At 47.7% G+C, this 21,398-nt stretch overlaps 1 protein-coding gene across 5 annotated transcripts in view; it reads right to left on the minus strand.

Annotated features, from left to right (window-relative positions):
- Positions 1–2,452: 2,452 nt before the first annotated feature.
- Positions 2,453–21,398, minus strand: part of BCL2L11 (BCL2 like 11) — a 68,981-nt gene continuing 50,035 nt past the window's right edge. For 4 of the 5 annotated variants that reach the window (XM_040267543.1, XM_040267542.1, XM_040267539.1 and 1 more), the window contains one exon: positions 18,646–21,355. Coding sequence is in view for 1 of the 5 variants with exons in the window: in XM_040267541.1 (XP_040123475.1) it covers positions 3,019–3,054 (36 nt within the window). In the remaining 4 variants the exon portion in view is untranslated. Of the gene's footprint in view, positions 3,055–18,645; positions 21,356–21,398 lie in introns of those variants that run through there. The other variant, XM_040267541.1, reaches the window with a different exon arrangement.

Genomic DNA, 21,398 nt, shown 5'->3' on the forward strand with positions numbered 1-21,398 from the left:
AGGCATGGGTGCGATCCCCACCCCCACCAGCGCCACCATCATGATCAACACCACCGTTATATCATCGCCATCTTCATCACCGCCATCCCTTACATCATCATCAGCACCCCTCCACAGCTAGGCTTAGTGGCTAAGAGCAAGGCCTGGGGAGCCGCGCTGGGTCTCTAGCCTAGCACTGTCACTCACAAACGCTATGAGCTTGGGCATAGTTTTGAACTTGCCTGAGCTTCATTTTCCTCATACACAAACTGGGATAATTTTAAAAGATAACAAAGCTCTTAGCATCTAGCCTGGCACATGGTGTCAGGATAAGCTGGTTATCATGACCACTGTTAGTGTTTTCATCATTATAGAGCCTTCTAAGTGGAGAGGCTTTGGGTCATTACGGTAGTTCCTGATTGACAGAGTGGAAATGAGGCTGGCTGTGTCCCACTTTTCAGATAAGGAAAGGGAAGCTCTAAGCAGTGAAGACGTTTGTCCACGTGGCTCAGCTCACAGCCCGGGTGGTGGATGGAAGCCGAGCAGCCCCCTCCCACAGTGCCTGCCTCCTTCACCCTTGTCCTTGGGCAGAGCCCCACGAGCTGGGATGCGCTCCAAAATGCCCATTAAAACACACAGTTATTTTATGGTTTGTTTGCTCCTAAAGACATAAAATCCAAGCTTATCAAACAAAAGTCACACTTACCCCTGCTGACTTGAACGCTAAAATCCAGCATTATCTATGCTCTTCAGCCCCCACAGAGAACACTTAGTTCTCCACGGAGCTGGCAACATGCTCCAAGGCTGACCTTTGGCAGTCCTTACCCCTCTAGCCATGAACCAGTCACAAGGCAGGTGGGGTGGGGAGTCAGGCAGGTGGGGAGAAGCCCAGAGATCCCGCCTACCAGCTGGACACAGTAGGTTTTTAAACCTCTCTGAACCTTCCTTAATATCCTTATCTGTAAAATGGATTTAATGATGGGAACCTCTTCACTGAGACCTTTAAGTGGGAAACAGCTAGCTCGGGAAAGGAAAGTAAAAACGGAAAGAAGGGTTCAAGAGGGAGGGGACATAGGTATACTGAAGACTGATTCATGTTGATGTTTGGCAGAAACCAACGCAATTCTGTAAAGCAAGTATCCTTCAATTAAAAATAAATAAAGTAAAAAAAAAAAAAAAAAAAAAAACAGAAATAAAAGCAGTATCTCTGAAGACTATCCTGAGCTGAGGCTACAGCTGTGCTTTCCAGGCTGTGTTAAGTGTGGATTCAAGATATATTAGAGAGCAAATCCACAAGACTTACCAATGGATTAGATAAGAGAAGATGAAAGAGATTATATAACCTGGAGAGTGGGTGCCATTGTCTGAGATGGGGAAGTCTAGGGAGAGATGGGACAGGTCTTGCGGGGGTGGGGGAATTTGCATCCGCTCTGGATGTTCTAGTTTTAGAATGCCTGAGAATTCCCAGTGGAGATGGCAGTGGGTGGTGGGAGCTGCAACTCTGAAGGAAGCTCCCAGAAGTCCACGTGGAGAATTCAGACTTGGGATGATTATCATAAGAATGGTATTCATTTATTTATTTTTTAATATTTATTTGGTTGTGTTGGGTCTAAGATGCAGAATGCGAGATGCAGTTCCTGGAACAGGGATCAAACCTGGCCCTACTGCATTGGGAGTTCAGTCTTAGCCATTGGACCACCAGGGAAGTCCCAAGAATGGTGTTTAAATCCAGGTGGCTCAGCGGTAAAGAATTTGCCTGCAATGTAGGAGACACGTGCAGGAGACACAGGTTCCATCCCTTGGTTGGAAGATCCCCTGGAGAAGGAAACTGCAACCCACTCCAGTATCTTGCCTGAAAAATCCCATGGACAGGGGAGCCTGACAGGCTGCAGTCCATGGGGTTGCAAAAGAATCGGACACAACTTAGCAACTAACAACACTGAAAGGTATCTCCTGGGAAGTGAGCAGGGAAAGTGGAGAGAGAGAGCCCAAAGGGGTGTAAGGAGGACCACCATTCAGGGCTCAGAAAAAGGAGGACCCCATGAAGGACTGACCGGCGAAGTCAGAGAAAAACTGGGCAAGTGTTCAGTTTAGGAACTGAGAGAGCAGAGTGCTTCTGGAGGGAGGGAGGGAGTGGTCACCGGTGATGAAGGACTAAGATGAAGCTGCAGAGTGGGTGGGGCTGGACGGCAAGAGGGGGTCATGGGTGGCCTTGACTGAGAGGCATCAGAAGACCATTGGGAGAAGAGCCAGGCTGTAGTGGGGTTGGGCGTGCATGGAGCTGGGAGAGTGGGGGCCATGTGTGTGCTTGGAAAGGGAATGGAGGAATCAGGAGGTGGCTGTTGAGGGAAGGAGGGGCTCTGGGAGGATGAGAGGGGCATGTCTGTGCACTGATCGAAGTCGCCTGGAGAAAGGACCATGAAAGTGAGCGAGAGCTCCCTGCAGAGGGCACCCCTGCAGAGGGAGTGCAGTCTTTTTTTTTTTTTTGGTGGACCATTTTTAAAACCTTTATTGAATTTGTTGCAATATTCTTCAGTTTTCTGTTGTGGTCTTTTGGCCACGAGGCATGTGGGATCTTAGTTCCCTGACCAGGGATCGAACCCGCACCCCCTGCATTGGCAGGCCAAGTTTTAACCACTGGACCACCAGGGAAGTCCTGGGAGCGAAGTTCCTGAGTAGCTGGAGGGATGAATCCAGAGCTCAGGTGGAGAGACTTTTCTCCATCCATCTAGGAAGGAAGAAACAGAAGAGGTGCCGGTCTGGGTGGGATTGGTGAGCTTGTTGGTGGGAAGATGAGCGTTTGGAACTAGAGGGAAAGTTCCGGGTGGAACAGGAGGTTGTGAGCACTGTCGTCATCCTGTGGCGGGGGCCGGGGGGGAGCAGACCTCCAGAGGGAACAGTGGGGTCTCCTGGTGGCACCGATGGCTGCTCACAGACTGAGATCATGAATCCAGAGCCAAGAAGCCAATCGTATCATCTGATGATCTCCAGAAACACTCAACAGCCCAGTGCAGGCCAGGAGACAGTGGGTGGGGGGGTTCACTCAGAACTGGGATTTTGCCAAAGGGTTGTAACCTACAAGAAAAAGGCTGAGTTACTGGGGAATTCATGTTGAAGAAGAGGCTGGATGGCAAGAGAAGACAGGTGTGGCATGAGTGGGCGGGGGCTCAGTGCACTAAAACCAAAGTAATAGGGCAGTGGGGGGATTTGAGTGGCAGGGATGGGAGGATGAGGACGTACTGGAATCCAGATTTGAGGATGAGGCGGCCCCAGGTGTGAGATGCCCCGTCTGATGTGACATCACCCTGAATGAGGACAGAAGGCCCCAACCAGGAGGGAGGTGCAGCTGCTGGTCTGCTGTGCCTGAGCTCCGAGAGCCAGGCCGGGTGCTGCTGGGATTCCCAGCAGGCTCTGCAGCCCTCTGCCCAGATCCTGCCACTTTCTAGATGCAGGGCCCAGAGACCTATTTCCCCTCTTGGTGCTTGAGTATCTCTACTTGTAAAAATGAGGGCAATAATTTGTACTTGTCTCCTCAAGCTATTCTGAAGACTAGAGGAGATAATTCAGATAAAGCACCAAACAGTGCTGGGGCTAGTTAAGTGCCAATAAGTGTTAAATATGGAGCTATGACAAACCTAGACAGCATATTAAAAAGCAGAGACATCACTTTGCCAACATAGGTCAGTATAGTCAAAGCTATGGTTTTTCCGGTAGTCATGTACAGATGTGACAGTTGGACCACAAAGAAGGCTGAGTGCAGAAGAATTGATGCTTTCAAATTGTGCTACTGGAGAAGAATCTTGAGAGTCCCTTGGACTGCAAGGAGATTAAACAGTCAATCTTAAAGGAAATCAACCCTGAATACTCATTGGAAGGACTGATACAAAACCTGAAGCTCCAATGCTTTGACCACCTGATCCGAAGAGCCGACTCATTGGAAAAGGCCCTGATGCTGGGAAAGATTGAAGAATGAAGACTGAGAAATTGAGGGTTGTGTGTATGTGTGCTTAGTCACTCAGTCACGTCTGACTTTTTGCAACCCCATGGGCTGTAGCCCACCAGGCTCCTCTGTCCATGGGATTCTCCAGGGAAGAATACTGGAGTGGGTTGCCGTTCCCTTCTCCAGGGCATCTTCCCAACCCAGGGATCAGATCCAGGTCTCCTGCACTGCAGGCAGATTCTTTACCATCTGAGTTGCCAGGAAGCCCCTAGATGAATGAAGGTGATCAGTAAATGTCAGGGTGTCCCTCCTGACCTCCACCATGCTGGAGTGTGTACACACGCATGTACATGCATGCACACAGGCACGTTCTTTTGGGATAAATGTTGCTTTGCACCATAAGTTATTTTCTGAAGCATAGCCTTTGCTCAGTGTCAGTTCGGTTCAGTTGAGTGGCTCAGCCATGTCTGACTCTTTGTGACCCCATGAACTGCAGCACGCCAGGCCTCCCTGTCCATCACCAACTCCCGGAGTTCACTCAGACTCACGTCCATCAAGTCAGTGATGCCATCCAGCCGTCTCATCCTCTGTCGTCCCCTTCTCCTCCTGCCTCCAATCCCTCCCAGCATCAGAGTCTTTCCCAATGAGTCAACTCTTTGCATGAGGTGGCCAAAGTACTCGTACTCAATAAGAGATGCCGCTACCAATGGTCACATATGTGCAGATGGCACAAACACACACTTACATATGAAACATGCCAGGGACAGTTGTCCAGAGCAGCCCCCAATATCAGACACAGTAATGTCAGAGAGGAGGGTGGGATGCCTTCAGACTGTGTCCACGGGAGGGGGGCGGCAATATGATGGAGGAGGTGCCCTTCCCACTGGTGATCAGAGGCTGGGCCTGGGTCTATGAGTTCTGAAGACTCATAGGGGCACAGACATGCAGGAACAGAGACTGGCCCTCCTTGGAAGTCTTGAGTCATCTGCTAGCTTTAACAAGAACTAACCCTCAGAGAGGGGCTTCCCTGGTAGCTCAGATGATAAAGAATCCTCCTGCAGTGCAGGAGACCTGGGTTTGATCCCTAGGTCGTGAAGATCCCCTGGAGGAGGCCATGGCAACCCACTCCAGTATTCTTGCCTGAAAAATCCCATGGACAGAGGAACCTGGCGGGCTATAGTCCACGGGGTTGCAAAGAACTGGACACAACTGAAGTGACTGAGTATGCAGGCAATCCTCAGAGAGGAGCTGGGGTAGGGAAAAGGCAGACCGGAAGAGAAAGTATAGGGACTCCAGTCTGTTCCACTGACCAACACAGGTCAGTATCTTGAGAGTTTCAAAGCTGGACCCCTGAGAGTTTGACCCTGTGCTGGGCAGTCCTCATAACTGTTCTCTGGACCAACATTCGATCCTTCTCAGTCACGGGGCAATGAAGCGTCCTCCTCCACTTACCCGCAAGGTTCACTTCCACTGTGGATATTTTCAGTGAAAATCATGGCCAGCTTAAGGCAAATAACGTTCAGTCACAGAAAACATGAAAAAGAAAGTTCCTGGCATTTGGGAACACGGGTAAAGAATTCTGTCTTTCTGAAACTGTAGTTTTATTTGATGTTTCTTGGAAATAAACCATCTAACTTGCTTTATATAGTCCTTCATGTCTTCAAAGGGTTCAGAATCAGACCAAAAAAAAAAAAACATAAATAATCCAAAAAAATGCTGTACTCTATCTTATGAATGCTGTTTCCTTCCTCCTCATAAGGTAGGAATATTTATGAACTCTGAAAAGTAATTTCAGGGGGAAGAATGCAACCTTAGTCCAGTTTTATAACAGTGAAAGTGTTTGGTTCTTGCCTTCTGGATTATTTTTAAGTCAGTGCAGTATTATTTATACAAGTTGACATACACAACTCACCGAGGCCAAAGTCCTTCAGATTTATGTCTGCCTTCCTTCTGTTTATGCTTTTAGAAAAGGGGATTTGCAGCCCGGGAATGTGTATGTTAATCCAAACAGGGCTCCTTCTCACTGCTTCAGACCCCAGATGTAGACTTGACCTATGGGTCCAGCCCTCCGCACCCCCACGCCCAACCCACTCCCCCGATCCATGTGGAATCACCCACACTGGTCACAAACTGAGTTTCAGCCACAGAAGCAAGCTCTCTCATCTCAGCCTGTCTGTCTGTCTGTCTGTCTGTCTGTCTGTCTGTCTCTCTGTCTAGACATTCAGCGCCCCACCAGGCAGGTCAGTCCCAGGGCTTGGACCCAGGTGGAGGTAGCAGGGTCATGACCCATGAGAATGGCTCAAAGCCCAGTCTCTCGGACGCTCTGAGGACAGTTCCCTGTGGCCTCTTCACAGACAGCCATCAGATAAGAGATGTAATATCCCCCAGCTCCCCTGGCCGTCTGGTGGGCAAGTATTTTAAGCCTGATTTCTTCTGGAAGGAAAGTTTAAGAAACTTCTGCCATGGGACTTCCTGGATGGTCCTGGTTTGATTTCCGGTCAGGGAACTAGATCCCACAGGCTGAAGCTAAAGATTCTGCATGCTGCAACAAAGATCAAAAATCTCACGTGCCACAAGTAAGATCTGACATAGCCAAATAAATTAATTAAAAAAAAAAAAAAAAAAACTTCTGCCTTGATGCTCTGATCTGTGCACAGTAAAAGACCACAGGCGACTGGGTCCCATGAAGGGAGCCTGTGAGGTGTCTGGAGGGAGATGAGAGTCTCTCCTATTTCCACCCAATTCAGTACTCTCTGCTTTATCTGTTTTTTTGTTGCTGCACTCGGGCTTTCTCTAGCTGCAGTGAACGGGGGCTGCTCTTCGTTGTGGTACTCCAGCTTCTCACTGCAGTGGCTTCCCTGGCTGCAGAGCAAAGGCCCTCGGGTGCACGGGTTCAGTAGTTGCAGCGCCCAGGCTCACAAGTTGTGGCTCAGGGGCTTAGTTGCTCCAAGGCTTCGAGGCATCTTCTTCCCAGATCAGGGATCAAACCCGTGTTCCCTGCATTGGCAGGCAGATTCCTGTCTGGACCGCCAAGGAAGTCCACTGCTCTCTTAACTTGTCAGGGTGTTCAGGTAGCCATGCTCTTTGGCTAAAGTGAGAACCAGGTCATCCCACACCTACTAAGTGCAATGCTGGAGAAGCAAGAAATGAGGCTCCTACACCCATAGTTCTCATGGAACATATAGCCCAGGCCTTTCCAATCACCAGGTCCCCAGAGATGAGGACCCAGGTCCCTCACTCTTGTCCCATGGCCACTCCCAGCTCCCCAAGTTCCAACACACATGCAAGCTGGGGCTCTGGGAGCATGTGCGAAGCCTTCCTGCCCAGAGGATGAAACTGAAGGTGGGACTGGATGGGGTGGAGGGGAAGGCCAGGTCAGGAAGGGGCTATTTGAACAGAAACATTAAAAAGCCAACCCTGTGCACATCTGAGCATTTTAGGAAGAGGGGCAGCAAGCCTGTGATGCGGGAGTGAGCCTGGGGTCATCCAGGAGACAGCCCAGGCTGTTGGGGCTGCATTCAATTAAAGCATCATTTTCTTAGAATCAGTGTGAACTTCTGCTTCATATGCTTAATTGCTCAGTCGTGTCCAACTCTTGTGACCCTCCAGGCTGCTCTGTCCATGGGATTTTTCAGGCAAGAATACTGGAGTGAGTAGCCGTTCCCTACTCCAGGGGAAATCTTTACCCAGGGATCGAACCCATGTCTCCTGTGTCTCCTGCCTTACAGGCAAATTCTTTACCCACAGAGCCACCAGGGAAGCTCATTCTGTTTTGTACTAACCACCAAGTTTAGACAGAAACTTAAGTTTTCAAAATACACATGTCATCAGAGTTGCAAGACGTTGCCTTCATCAAGCCATTATCGGTCATTCATTTGCCAGGGAAACTGATTCACCAGAACCCTGCCAGCACCACGGCGCCAGCAGCAGCTATTAAAGGAAGGGGTTTAGAGGAACCTAGTGGCCTGGGGACCTGAGTAGGTGGAGTGTGGAAGGAGGAAGGGACCACCTCAAAGCAAAAGAGGGGCCCTAAAAGGAGAACCATTTGGCCAAAGACTGGGCTTACCTCTTAAAACAGATGTTTGAGATGTGAATCAGCCCAGGTTCTCACTGCTCATTTTTTAAGTGGGGAAAAGTGCAAATTGTGGTCAGCAGCCCAGAACAAAGTCCGGCTTTCAGAAAAGAGGATTCGCCATGAATCCTAGTCAGACATTTAGTTGGCACCCACCCATCCCATGGTCACCTGTTGAGTGAGTGCCTGGTGCCAGGGACCACGCTGGATAAGAGGGGCTGCCTTGACCCTTACAGTTCAAAGCCCAGAGAGAGACAATTGCCATGTCATTATTAAAATCCTCGGGTGGGGACAAGAGCATGCGTGCGTGCTAAGTTGCTTCAGTCATGTCTGACTCTTTGCGATCCTAATGGACTATAGCCTACCAGATTCCCCTATCCATGGGATTTTCCAGGCAAGAATACTGGAGTGGGTTGCCATGCCCTCCTCCAAGTCCCTATTCCAACTGAGGGGGAACATGGCCTGTGATTTCTTTCCCAGCTCAGGTGACCATGTTCCCCCTCTAAGTACTCAGATCTCATCCCCAAGCACACACTCTCAGGGCACGCTGTGGGTCCTCCCACCCTGGTTTCTCAGGGGACCAGGAAACATCCCGATTCTGAGATGCTCTCACGTGCCACGCCCACCAAGCTCTGGAAAGCGAGGGTCAAGCACACCGCCATTTACCCCTTCCTTCATGACCTGCTCAGCAAGCCAATTCCATCCCACCTCTACCCCTACCCCTACCAAGCCCAGCCCCGGCCCCTTCCTGCATCCCTGACCTTGCTGAGCCCTTTGGCCTTGTCAGTGGGAGGCTCTGTCCTACTTGCCACAGCCTGGGGCAGCCTCACCTACACCACGCCATGGCCTTGGCCCTGGGCCCTCCATCCTGGATTTGGCAGGACGCATGGACGCCTGTGCCAGGGCAAACTGGCAAAGGGAAACAGAAAGGAGGACTGAACGTTTTGCAACTACAACAGAAAACTAAACAAACAGAAAGCACCTTGTTGAGTGTTGTCTTTCAGAGATTTCTCCCTAGGGTGATGCTCTCGCCATATGATGCTGCTGCGGGCCCAGGGTTTCCGAAGTCACCCGAGTAAGCCCCCAATATGCCCAAGACACTGCCACACTGGGTCATGTACTGCTATTGTTGCTGAGTTGCTAAGTTGTGTCCGACTCTTTGTGACCCCATGGGCTGTAGCCCACCAGGCTCCTCTGTACATGGGATTTCCAGGCAAGAATACTGGAGCAGGTCGACGTTTCCGCCTCCAGGGGATCTTCCCAATCCAGGGGTCGAATCCGCATCTCCTGCACTGGCAGGCAGACATTTTACCACTAAGCCACCAGGGAAGCCTGGGGTCTTTAAAAAAGAGCTTTTTAAAATTTTTTTTAAAGGGAGCTTTAAAAAAAAATACTGCACTGGAATCCCACTGGAGTTTTGGAGAGGTTGCTCTGTATGTGGGTATTTTGTATAAGCCCCTGCTAAGTCGCTTCAGTCGTGTCCGACTCTGTGGGACCCCACAGACGGCAACCCACCAGGCTCCCCCGTCCCTGGGATTCTCCAGGCAAGAACACTGGAGTGGGTTGCCATTTCCTTCTCCAATGCACGAAAGTGAAAAGTGAAAGGGAAGTCGCTCAGTCATGTCCGACTCTTCGCGACCCCATGGACCACACACAGCCTACCAGGCTCCTCCGTCCATGGGATTTTCCAGGCAAGAGTACTGGAGTGGGGTGCCATCGCCTTCTCCAGTATAAGCCCCTGGTGGAGTCCAATGTCCTCTAGGGTGGAGGGCTCCGCACCCCCTCTCCATGCAGCATCCAGGCTGTGTCCAGTAGATACTCCATACAGGCCTTAAGGGAGGCATGGATGGTCCTCCATCTCATGATTAAAGACCCAGTTTCCTCCAGTTTGTGTTTTGCAAAAAGTGTTTCATTAAAGCAAATGCCTCAATATTTACGCTGTATCCTTTCTTCAAGCAGCCAATAGTTTACAGTCCAACTGGCTGGGACTGCTCTCCAAAAACCCAACATTTTCCCTTTAAAACGAGCTGATAAGACTGTTTCTGGATCAGCCCCGAGCTGAGCTGGCAGCTCAACAGAACAGAACTCTCCATGAGCCCTCCCTGCCCTCCCCCGCCCCTCCCCAGCCTCTTCCTCCTGCTCCCCGTTTCTGGACTCAGGAAAGGCCACCCTTCCAGTCGCTCAGGTCCAAGTCCACGGTTAGGACTGTCCTGTCTCCCTCCTCACAGGGAGGCTGGGTCTCCTGACTGCAGAGCGTCTCTCCCTGGGTCCCGGGTCTCCCAGGAGGACTCCTGACTGTCCTCTGTGTGCCCATGCTTCTGCTTGCTGCCACCATTTAGGCATAGCTGAAAGGTCTTACATTTTTCACTTTTTCATTTTGACATCCAGATTGCAAAATAGTGTAAACAATTTCCTTAGGGTCCCCACCCAGATTCCCCAAATGTTGACATTTTGTCCCGTTTCTCTATCCCTTTCCCACGCCCCCAAGATACAACCCACGTGTTTGCCTATGGCATGTCTCTCTGAATGTCTGAGAGTAAACCGCGGACAGCAATGGCCCTCATCCCTGACAACTTCAGTGTGTGTCTCCCAAGAATAAGGACATCCTCTCAAACGACCATGGTTCAGTGGTCAAAATCAGGACATTAACCTTGATGCAATCCTACTATCTAATCCAGCAGTACCAAACTTTTTGGCACCAGGGACCAGTTTCATGGAAGACAGTTTTTCCACGAATGAGGGGTAGATGATCTCAGGATGACTCAAGTGCATTACATTTACTGTGCATTTTATTTCTAATTTAAAGCTGCTGCTGGTCTATGACCAGAGGTGGGGACCCCTTGTTTAATCTACGTATCTGATACAGATGTTACCATCTGTTCCAATCATGTCCTTTACGGCCAAAGGAAAATCCCTCATCACCCAGCAGTCAGCCATCATATCCCTTCAATATACCTTAATCTGGAATTCCGAGGAATCTTTCTCAAATAATTCATATTAGGTTATGTTGGCTCTGTAACAAAAGGCCTCCACTGCCTTGTGAATTTAAAGGGAGCCCAACTCAGGAATTCCCTGGTGGTCCAGTGGCTAAGACTCAAAGCTTCCAATGCAGGGCGACCTGGATTTGATCCCCGGTCAGGGAACTAGACTGCACGTGCTGCAAGGAAGACTGAAGATCCTGCATGCCACAGCTACGACTGAGTGCAGCCAAATAAATAATACTTAACATTAAGAAAATAAAGGGAGCCTGTCTCTCACATGTGACCCACTTGGCCCTGCAGCCCTGCCCCAAACTGCCCCCAGGCCACTTGCTTCCGGACGCAGACCAGTTCCAGCAAGTAACTTTTGAATTAACTATTCTTTTAACTTTCCACATTTAAAAATTCCAAAGTTATTCACAAGTAGAGACAACAGTATAAAGTACCTCCACGTTCATGTCATCCAGCTTTAATAGTCATCCACTCGTGGCCAGTCTTGTTTTACCTCCACCCACATCTGTTTCCCACTTTCTGTATTACTGTGAAGTTCAGCTGTTACTGCCTCTAGGTTGGGAGGGAAGAGAGCAGGGAGGGACTACTGGTTCCTGGAAGAGAGAACTCTGTATTCAGTGACACCTTCAGAGGAGCCGTGACCTTCATCAAGGAACATGGAAACCCCAAGGTGATCTCACAAGGCAGGCAAGGGGCAGGGATATTCCACCTTATTCTTCTCCCTGTCTCTGATCTCTAGGTGGGGCTTCTCGTTCTCAGAACCTAACTGGATCCAGAGGGCAAGAATTCCTTCCGCTAATGCAAGGTCAGTTCAGTCACTCAGTCGTATCCGACTCTTTGTGACCCCATGGACTGCAGCATGCCAGGCTTCCCTGTCCATCACCAACTCTTGGAGCTTGCTCAAACTCAAGTCCATTGAGTCAGTGATGCCATCCAACCATCTCATCCTCTGTTGTCACCTTCTCCTACTGGCTTCAATCTTTCCCAGCATCAGGGTCTTTTCAAATGAGTCAGCTCTTCATATCAGGTGGCCAAAGTGTTGGAGCTTCAGCATCAGTCCTTCCAATGAATATTCAGGACTGACTTCCTTTAGGATTAACTAGTTTGATCTCCTTGCTTTCCAGGGGACTCTCAAGGGTCTTTTCCAACACCATAATTCAAAAATGTCAATTCTCTGGGGCTCAGCCTTCTTTATGGTCCAATACTCACATCCATACATGACTACTAGAAAAACCATAGCTTTGACTAGACAGACCTTTGTGGCAAGGTGATGTCTTTTCTTTTTAATATGCTGCCTAGGTTTGTCACAGCTTTCCTTCCAAGGAGCAAGCATCTTTGCTGTCACAATAGGTGACATGGGGGTTGTGGAACCAGGTGGGGGTGGGATGAGACACCCAGGGGAGCTGCAGCCCCCTCACTTCTCCAGGCTCCCCTGCATGGGAAGGTGAATTCTCAATCACCAGACCACTAGGCAAGCCCCTAAGCACATTTGTATTTTCATATGCACCTAGGAAATCGGTAGGATCTTAATAAACATACTTGGGTCAAATAAATTGTTTAGGAAAATGACCGCCTAGACCATGGGTCTGCAGTCTCTGGGATCTAATGCCTGATGATCTGAGGTGGAGCTGACATAATAATAATAGAAATAAAGTACACAGTGAACGTAATGCACTTGAATCACCCTGAAGGCATCCCCCGCCCCCTGGTTCATGGAAAAACTTCTTCTGCAAAACTGGTGCCAAAAAGGTTGGGGACCACTGGCCTAGACAACTGAAAATGTAATGAGGTAGTATAAGCTCTCAGAGGTCCTTTTGAGCCAGAAAGTCTACAATGGAACACAGCATCTCTGGGGTGCATTTTAAGAATGGTCCTCCAAATTTGAGCTTGTTTAGACAGTAGGGAAGGGGTTGCTATGCTGTGCTGTGTGCTGTGCTGAGGCATTCTGACTCTTTGCCATCCTGTGGACTGTAGCCCGCCCGGCTCCTCTGTCCATGGGATTCTCCAGGCAAGAATACTGCGGTGGGTTGCCATGCCCTCCTCCAGGGGATCTTCCCAACCCAGGGATCCAACCCAGGTCTCCCGAGTTGCAGGCAGACTCTTTACCACCTGAGCTACCAGGGAAGCCCAGGGAAGGGGTTCCCTTAGAGCTAAGTGTCCCCAATTCTGCTTTAAGGAGACAAAGATGAGCAGCCAGTATAGTTTTACCTTCTTGAATCCCTTTTGGAAATGCATGTCATATATACCATTGGGGAAAGGAATGGAAACCCACTCCAGTATTCTTGCCTGGAGAATCAGAATGGACAGAAGGGCCTGGTGGGCTACAGTCCATGGGGTCACAAAGAGTCAGACATGACTGAGCACGCAATACAGGATAGCACGCTGAAAAGCAGGGCCTTCGACCTTCCATGGTATCTTCTCCTTGGCAAATGATTCTCCTAAGGGCTTAGGCTTGGCTCAGGAAAGTGCTTTCAGGAAAAGGAGACTCAGTGGGAGAAGTGAGAGAGGATGAGAGAGCATCCTTTGGCCTTGTCTTCTCACAACGCCGTCTGGTCTCACCCAAAGGGGAATTTTAACCTCCAGCCTATCACTGCACACCTTCTGAATGTGTACCATTTATGGACGACTCCTTATCATCCTTTGACTCAGCCCTTCCTGACAGGTAGGAATGAATCAGCGCTTACGGCTGCCAGCAATGGCATCTGACTCCTACTGACTTAGCACAGAGAGAACTTCCAGGAGGGACCCTGAGCTCAAGGAACAAAGAGGAAGCCGGGAGACCAGGCACGAGTGTGCTAGCGACAGGGCAGCAGGTACCACAGCCAGTGGGTACCACGGCCAACGTGCCCTGTGCCACTCCCCACCCCCTAGCCACAAGGATGCTGCCCTCCCATCAGCCCCTTCTTGCTCGCTTGCGCCAGGTGAAAGGTGCTGGGAAAGTGTTGGATTGGCCCAACATAGGCCATGGCTGCCCTTGGCTGTCTGGGGGCAGGTTGCAGGGGGAGAGAAAGTTTCGAGGGTGGAAGGGAACGGCGAGAGGCAGACGCACAGAGAGCAACTGTGGTGGAAGTAAGAAGGTGGGGAGTGCAGTGTTCACAGCAATGCCATTTACAACAGCCAGGGTGCGGCAGCAACCTATACATCTGTCAGCAGAGGAATGGAAGATGGGCTACGTGTATACAATGGAATACTACGCAGCCATAAAGAGGAACACAACTGTGCGATTTGCAGAGACATGGAGAGACCTAGAGACTGTCCTGCAGAGTGAAGTCAGAAAGAGGAAAACAAATATTGTATCACTTATATGTGGAATCTAGAAAAATGGTACAGATGATCTTATTGGCAAAGCAGGAATAGAGGCATGGACATAGAGAAAGATGTATGGACACCAAGGAGGAAAGCAAAGTAGGAGGAACTGGAAGATTGGGACTGACATATTTACACTGCTGGGCTTCCCAGGTGGCGTGGTAAAGAGCCCAGCTGCCAAGCAGGAGACACAAGAGAAGCCAGCTCGATCCCTGGGTCAGGAAGATCCCCTGGAGAAGGAAATGGCAACCCACCCCAGTATTCTTGCCTGGAGAATTCCACCAACAGAGGAGCCTGGTGCGCTACAGTCCATGGGGTTGTGCAGAGTCAGACACAAGTGACGCAGCACGCACACACACACACTGCTATGTATTAAATAGATAACTAATCAGAACATGCTGTGCAGCAAGGGGGACTCTGCTTGGTGCTCTGTGGAGATCTAAATGGGAAGGAAATCCAAAAAAAAAAAGAGGAGATACACGTATACACATAGATGATTCACTTTGTTATACGTACAGCAGAAACTAACACAGCACTGTAAAACAACTATACTTCCACAAACATTTTTTAAAAGTGGGGAGTGGGCAGACTGGATGCCGGAGACTCCCCATTCCTCCCCCTAGACAAAAGCTCACATGAAATGTTCAGGATACGTGGGAAGAAAAGTCATGCACTAACAGCATCAAAAGCAAGCCTAATAGAGCAAAACACAACCCGCCTTGGAAACCCTCTTGGGAAAATGGCAATGCTCCCTCAATGAATATGGTCACTCTGCTTCCAAACCAGACCCGTACCGAAGTTTTCAAGATGCTTAAACTAATTCCAAAATGCACGTGAAAGACACAATGTGGAATGGCCAGGACAGTCTTGAAAAACAAGGACAAGAAATTCAAAACAAAAACCTATAGCAATTAGCACAACGTAGAAGAAATGAAAAGATCAACTGAAAAGGGAAGAGTAGAGAAACAGAACCACAAAATCTGAGAATCTGGTGGATGTAAAAGAGCCATTTTAGGTGAAGATAAGAGGAAAGTGCTGGCTGTCAATGGGGAAAAGTCAAGTTAGATTCATATTATATCACTAAAAAAATCTGGATAGATTAAAGATGAAAACAAACCATAGCACTATATCAACAATGTATCAGAAGATACATTTAAAACTTTGGCCTAGGGAAGGGCTCTTAAAGTACAAAAGACAAACATCTATGTAAGAGGGATAAATCTGACTTTCAAAATCGTGACAACTGCGTCAAATACACCACAGCAGTTCAAAGACATGCAGTGGAATAAAACCTATGCTCACAAAAAGATGTGATCAAGAATATTCATAGATTTATTCAGCCTAGCCCAAACTGTAAGAGCTCAGGTGCTAATTAGTAAGTGGAGAAAAGTGTGGTTTGTTCAGACAACAGAATACTACTGGGCAGGAAAAAGGATTACTGTTGACGGTAACCTTATGCTGAGTAAAAACGGAATCAGACACAAAAGACCACGTTCTGTATGATCCCATCCCATTCAAACTCAGGAACTAATTTATGGTGGGAAAAAATGAGAACTGAAGTCACCCCTGGAAGGGGGGCCAGCGGGGGAGGGCCTGGATGAGAAGGAACACGAAGGAACTTTCTGGAGTGACAGTCACGCTCTTTGATTCGGGTCCGGGAGACAGCTGCATCCTCGGTCAAAACTTAGCAAATGCACACTGGAGAGTTGTTGTATTATATGTAAATCTTCTCTCAAAAGAAGACTGATACAAATTAATGAACTCTCAATCGTATGCACGTGGAAGCATACAGTCGCCAATGACTATGATTTCCTTGGAAATGTATCACAAGGTAAGATGCATGAATGGATGGACAGATATACAATCAAGGAAGTAAAATGAGAAAGGCAGAATCTAGTTGGTGGGTGTTCTCTGTACATTTCTTTCAACTTTTCTGTATGCCTGAAAATCTTCATAATAAAATATTGAGAGAAGACTGGAGAAAATGTATTTCCAACATATAAGAGACTTTTACCCAGAAAATACAAAGAGCTAATTATGCTTTTGAATTGTGGTGCTGGAGAAGTCTCCTGAGAGTCCCTTGGACTGCAAAGAGATTCAAACTGGTTAGTCCTAAAGGAAATCAACCTTGAATAGTCACTGGATGCTGAATATTCACTGATGCTGAAGCTGAAGCTCCAATACTTTGGCCACCTGATGCGAAGAGCTGATTCCTTGGAAAAGACCCTGATGCTGGGAAAAAGTGAAGGCCAAAGAAGAGGGTGGCAGAGGATGAGATGGTTAGATACGGTAACATTATGCTGAGTAAAAACGGAATCAGACACAAAAGATAGATTAAAGATGAAAATAGTGGACATGAATTTGAGTAAACTCTGGGAAATGGTGGAGGACAGAGGAGCCTGGCATGTTGCAGTCCATGGGGTTGCAAAGAGTCCACACAGCTTAGCCACTGAGCAATTATTGATAGGAAAAATTAAAAACTCAACTAAAAATAAGCAAAGGCCATCAGAGAGAAAAAAGCAGACGTCAACTATGTCTGAAAAGATCATCCTACACAGAAGTGGAAAATTCGAATTTGGCCAACACCCCCACTCCAGGCTGGTATCACTCTGCAAAGGCTTGGCAGAACATTAGCAGGTGGTCGTATGAAGTCAAACAGACAATACGGCAGCACGTGTGAGTCTGTTTCAGACCATCACCCTGAAGCACCACCCAGCGTCTCTCCTGCAGGCTGGCAAGGTATGGATCAAGCAGCACCAAAGATAGAGAGAGGCCACAGCAGGACACCAGGGAAAGAGACCTTATTCCTGTTCGCAGTGATCAGAATGAAGTGGAGTCACTATGGAAAAACCTACAACCTCTGCTAAGTCAGAGCCACGTACTGACAGCACAGCATTTATAGAAAAGCAAAACTGCTGAGTAAGTAAACACATGTACACATGCGCGTGTGCTGTGGAGAAGAAGGGCTGCAGAAACACAAACTCCTGTCTTGGCAAAGAAGCAAGATTAAACGGGAGCCAGAACCACCACTCGATTTGAGATACATGTGTGTGTGTGTGTATATATATCTGTGAATCTCTGCTTCACAGGTTCGCGAGAGGAATGGACTAGGAGTTAGGGGTTGTGTATGTGTGTGTGTAGATACAAACTGTTACATATAGAATGGATAAATGAAAGTTCCTCCTGTACAGCACAGGGAGTTATATTCAATAGCCTATGATGAACTATTGGGCTTCCCAAGTGGTGCAAGTGGTAAAGAACCCGCCTGATAGTGCAGGAGACACAGAACACTGGTTTGATCCCTGGGATGGGAAGGTCCCTGGAGAAGGGAACGGCAGCCCACTCCAGCATTCTTGCCTGGGGAATCCCATGGACAGAGGAGCCCGGTGGGTTAGTCCATAGGGTAGCAGAGTGGCACACAACTCAAGTGACTTCCGTTGTGTGAAGTGTGTGAAGTTCAGTCGCACAAAACTTCAGTTGTGTGAAGTTGGGTGATGTGACTTCAGCCTGCGCGTGTGATACACTAAATGAAAAAGGACATCAAAAAGAATGTATGTGTGTGTATAACTGAGTCACTTTGCTAAACAGCAGAAATCAGCATAACACCAAATCAACTATAGTTCAATAAAAAACAAACTTTAAAAATGCAGAGGCACATGTACTGCTCACGTAATTGAAAAGTATGAATCTATTACCTGCTTAAAACAAAGCTCACCCAGTCTTTTAACTTTCCCAGCATGTATTTCGGAGTAGAAGTGGCAAATTATGTATTTATAGGAATCCACAGGATTTTATAAACTGTATCCCCAAAGTAGACCGTAATTTCTCTCTGGCACCCCTACACCAGCTCCCACCTGCCACGCAGCACAGGGCTCCCCAAATTCCACGGCCCCTTTAGAAGTCAGCAGTGATGAGTTCACCACAGATCGGGGCATTTGTTGATTTCTGGCTTCAAGCAGGCGCTATATAGATAAGCTTAAGAGTCAAACAAGACTTCCATGTTTTGAATGTTCTTCAAACTACCAAGACAGGCTGAGATGGCAGGGTATCTGCTATAATCACTAATCAATATAGTTTAGACCTGTGACCTAATACTCCACAGCCAGCCCAGGTGCTGAGTCATACCTGACTACGTGGGCAGAAAACTTTGCAGTTGCTCTTACCAGCCACTTCAAAACGTTAAAGAGTGGTTTGCTTTTAAGTATACTACACAGATTTGACTTCAAGCGACAATTCACAAAATCTGCATGTTGGTAATACATTCAGTGAATGATAAGGGCAGAGTGTGGGTGTGTACGTATCCATGATTTCAGCTGCTTCTCCACCATTTTGTGAAATAAATCAAACAGCTCGCCAAAACTAGTTGAAAGTTTTATTTATATAAAATTCATTAATAACATAAAAGATTGGGTTTCTTAAAAAAAAAATCTGCAATTATTTACAGCAGTATTGCACAAGTAAAGTGGCAATTACCCTGTCAAAATCCATCAGTGCAAAACACAAGCCAGGGAAATTGCAATACAAATGCTACATACGCTGGGTCCTAGGAAGAAAGTTACAGACAGATCAGTGCTATTTATAAATGAGTACCTGATGAGTTCTGATACAGTAACTAGTGGTCACAGAACCTGGACACACAAATTAAAGAGAGCTTCTAAGGTCTGAAATTCCTAAATCAAAGTAGTCAAGTTATTTAGCTGGGAGCTTGAGGGTGCTTCTTAAGCACGATGCCGTCTGGAGCAGGACAGGTGTTACCCCAGCTGGTTTAGCGACACGTGTGTTCATGTCACTGCACATGTGCGTGCGCAGGCTGGACACACACAGGCACCAAGCTAAATCAGCAGGGATGACAACACCATCAACACAGAACCGCTAGAAAATCTTTCAAGCTTTCACCTCTTTGCACCCAGGCCAGTGGGGTCCAGACCCCCATTTGAAGGCTTTGGAGAAGCAGAAGGAAGGCGTCACCCTGAAGACACAGGTGGATCGAATGCTGGGACCAAATGGTTCAGGGCTAGGGTGGGGGGCGCAGGCCTGTACAGTGAGTTCCTGAAGATACATAGTAGAGTCTGCACCTCAAAGCGTAGGAAGCCACAGAGCACGGTTGGGGGCAGGGGAATTCAACTAGTCACCAGTTGCCAACAAAGGTTAGTACTGTGAGGTGGTCCAGTAGTCACTTGGGAACCAGGGCAACTGGTCAACCCGTGCCTTCAATCTGCCTGGTCTCTGCCTTCAACAGTCTCATGGCAACACCTGCAGAAGTGGACGTGTGAGTCTCTCTAAACACTGAGCTGTCAGGGATAAATCTTCAATGGAAAGATCTTTCCCACTGCTAACGATAAGTATTTTATTTTGTAAGATAATGGCCTGAAGTTAACAGCACTTGTTTCTATGAGAAGCTAGCTGTTCAGGAATTAAAGAGTCATTGGAAAGTTCTAGAGAAGAATCTGATAGCCTATCAGATTTCTGGTCTCTCATTATGCTGTCTAAACACAAACCTCATCATGAGGACAGCAAACCCTAAGAATTTAAATCCACTCGACTAGAAACACCAGGAACCAAAGCTGGGGAGGGCCAACCTGGAGGGACCACGTGGCCAGCCGCGAGCTGACCAGTCACCACCTCAAGAGTTAAAGCAATTGACAGGACAGCAGGAGGCAAAGGGGAAAGGGAGGTCAACACTTTGCAGAACGTAAGACATTAAATAAGCCAGAAATAAATATACAACATTCCTACAAGTTACAGCATTATGAAACAGTAGGACGCATTACATAGAAAAAGAATCTACAATATTCACAATCCTCAATTCTGAAAAAGTTTAGTAAAAACTGATTTTTTTTTTCTTTTACTCATTTAGGCTGTACAAATTTTACAAGAAAGGACACATAATAATTGCACAGACATTTGGCTCAGTTGATAAGTAAAATACGACTTCCTAATCTAATAAATAGTCAAAATATATACAGTATTAAGAAGGAGAAAAGGAGAAAGTTGTAGTTCACTATGTACATTTTTCTTTTTTAAACCAAGAAAAAAAAATCTTCATCAATGCAGGTCTAGGGAGGGGTCCAGGTAATTTGCAGATTCACTCATGAAGTTAATTTCACGTGTTTATTGCATTCCTGTGAAAAGTCACAGGCCACTTTCCACAAACACCACATAAGACGGGGTGATCAAGGCACAAAACCTGCATCAAGTTTCCAACAAGGGACCGAATTATTTTTGCTTTCTGCAAGTCAAAGGAAGGAAAAGTAAGACATCGAAGGTACACCCAGCCATGGGCATACCTTCTGCAGGGAGGAGGCATCATGATCAACAGATACATACAGTACAGGGATGTCTAGTCACCTCTCAAGTCCCACGGGCAACATCCTCGTTTTACTACTTCTACAGTTCATAGAATCTCTCATTTCCTCACCAGCTGCTTCCACGGCCAGCCCAGGGGGCCTGGAGGCCCCCAAGCCCAAGGTAAACTTGCAGGTGGGTGAGCAAGCGCTCGGCCCCCCGGGGCACTGGTGCTGAAGGAATAAAGTGCTCCAGTCCAAGAGACTGGCCCGTGAATACGGAGATCCTGGGGGGGCGCGGCCCAGAACCAAATACGTCTTTGGTGTGTGTGTGCAGCAGGCCCACAGCTGCAATTCCATGGACCGCCTTAACCGCTTGCATGGACTTGAGGATCCAGCGGATGGGTTCAAGACAAAGGGTCAAAGGACACACAGGCTGAGACTCAACACAGCTTTTAAAACAATTCAAGACCCCAGAAAGCTACTTGGGGAAAAGAAAATGTTTAGAGGGAAGAATATTTGGAGTCAAATCTCTCTCTACCTAAGGAAAAAGTATATATGTAACATATATATATATATAAAACTATAAAGATACAAAAATGAATCCACTGTTCCAACCGATAAGGAGAAAACATTGGTCCTCGTTGGGCCCAAAGCAAACACGACAGCTGTTGCTGGCACTGTTGACTTGTTTGAAACATCATGTATGTCTTTTAAAAAGCTGTTTAATCAGTTGAGGTTTCAAAACCTGTAAGAGCGATGGGATTCACAGAATGACCCCCACCTCCCTGCTTGCAATGCTCCCTCAGCTATCACAGAATGACCTC

This window comes from Oryx dammah, unplaced genomic scaffold (assembly GCF_014754425.2).
Source record: "Oryx dammah isolate SB20612 unplaced genomic scaffold, SCBI_Odam_1.1 HiC_scaffold_25, whole genome shotgun sequence".
Taxonomy (NCBI): Eukaryota; Metazoa; Chordata; class Mammalia; order Artiodactyla; family Bovidae; genus Oryx; species Oryx dammah.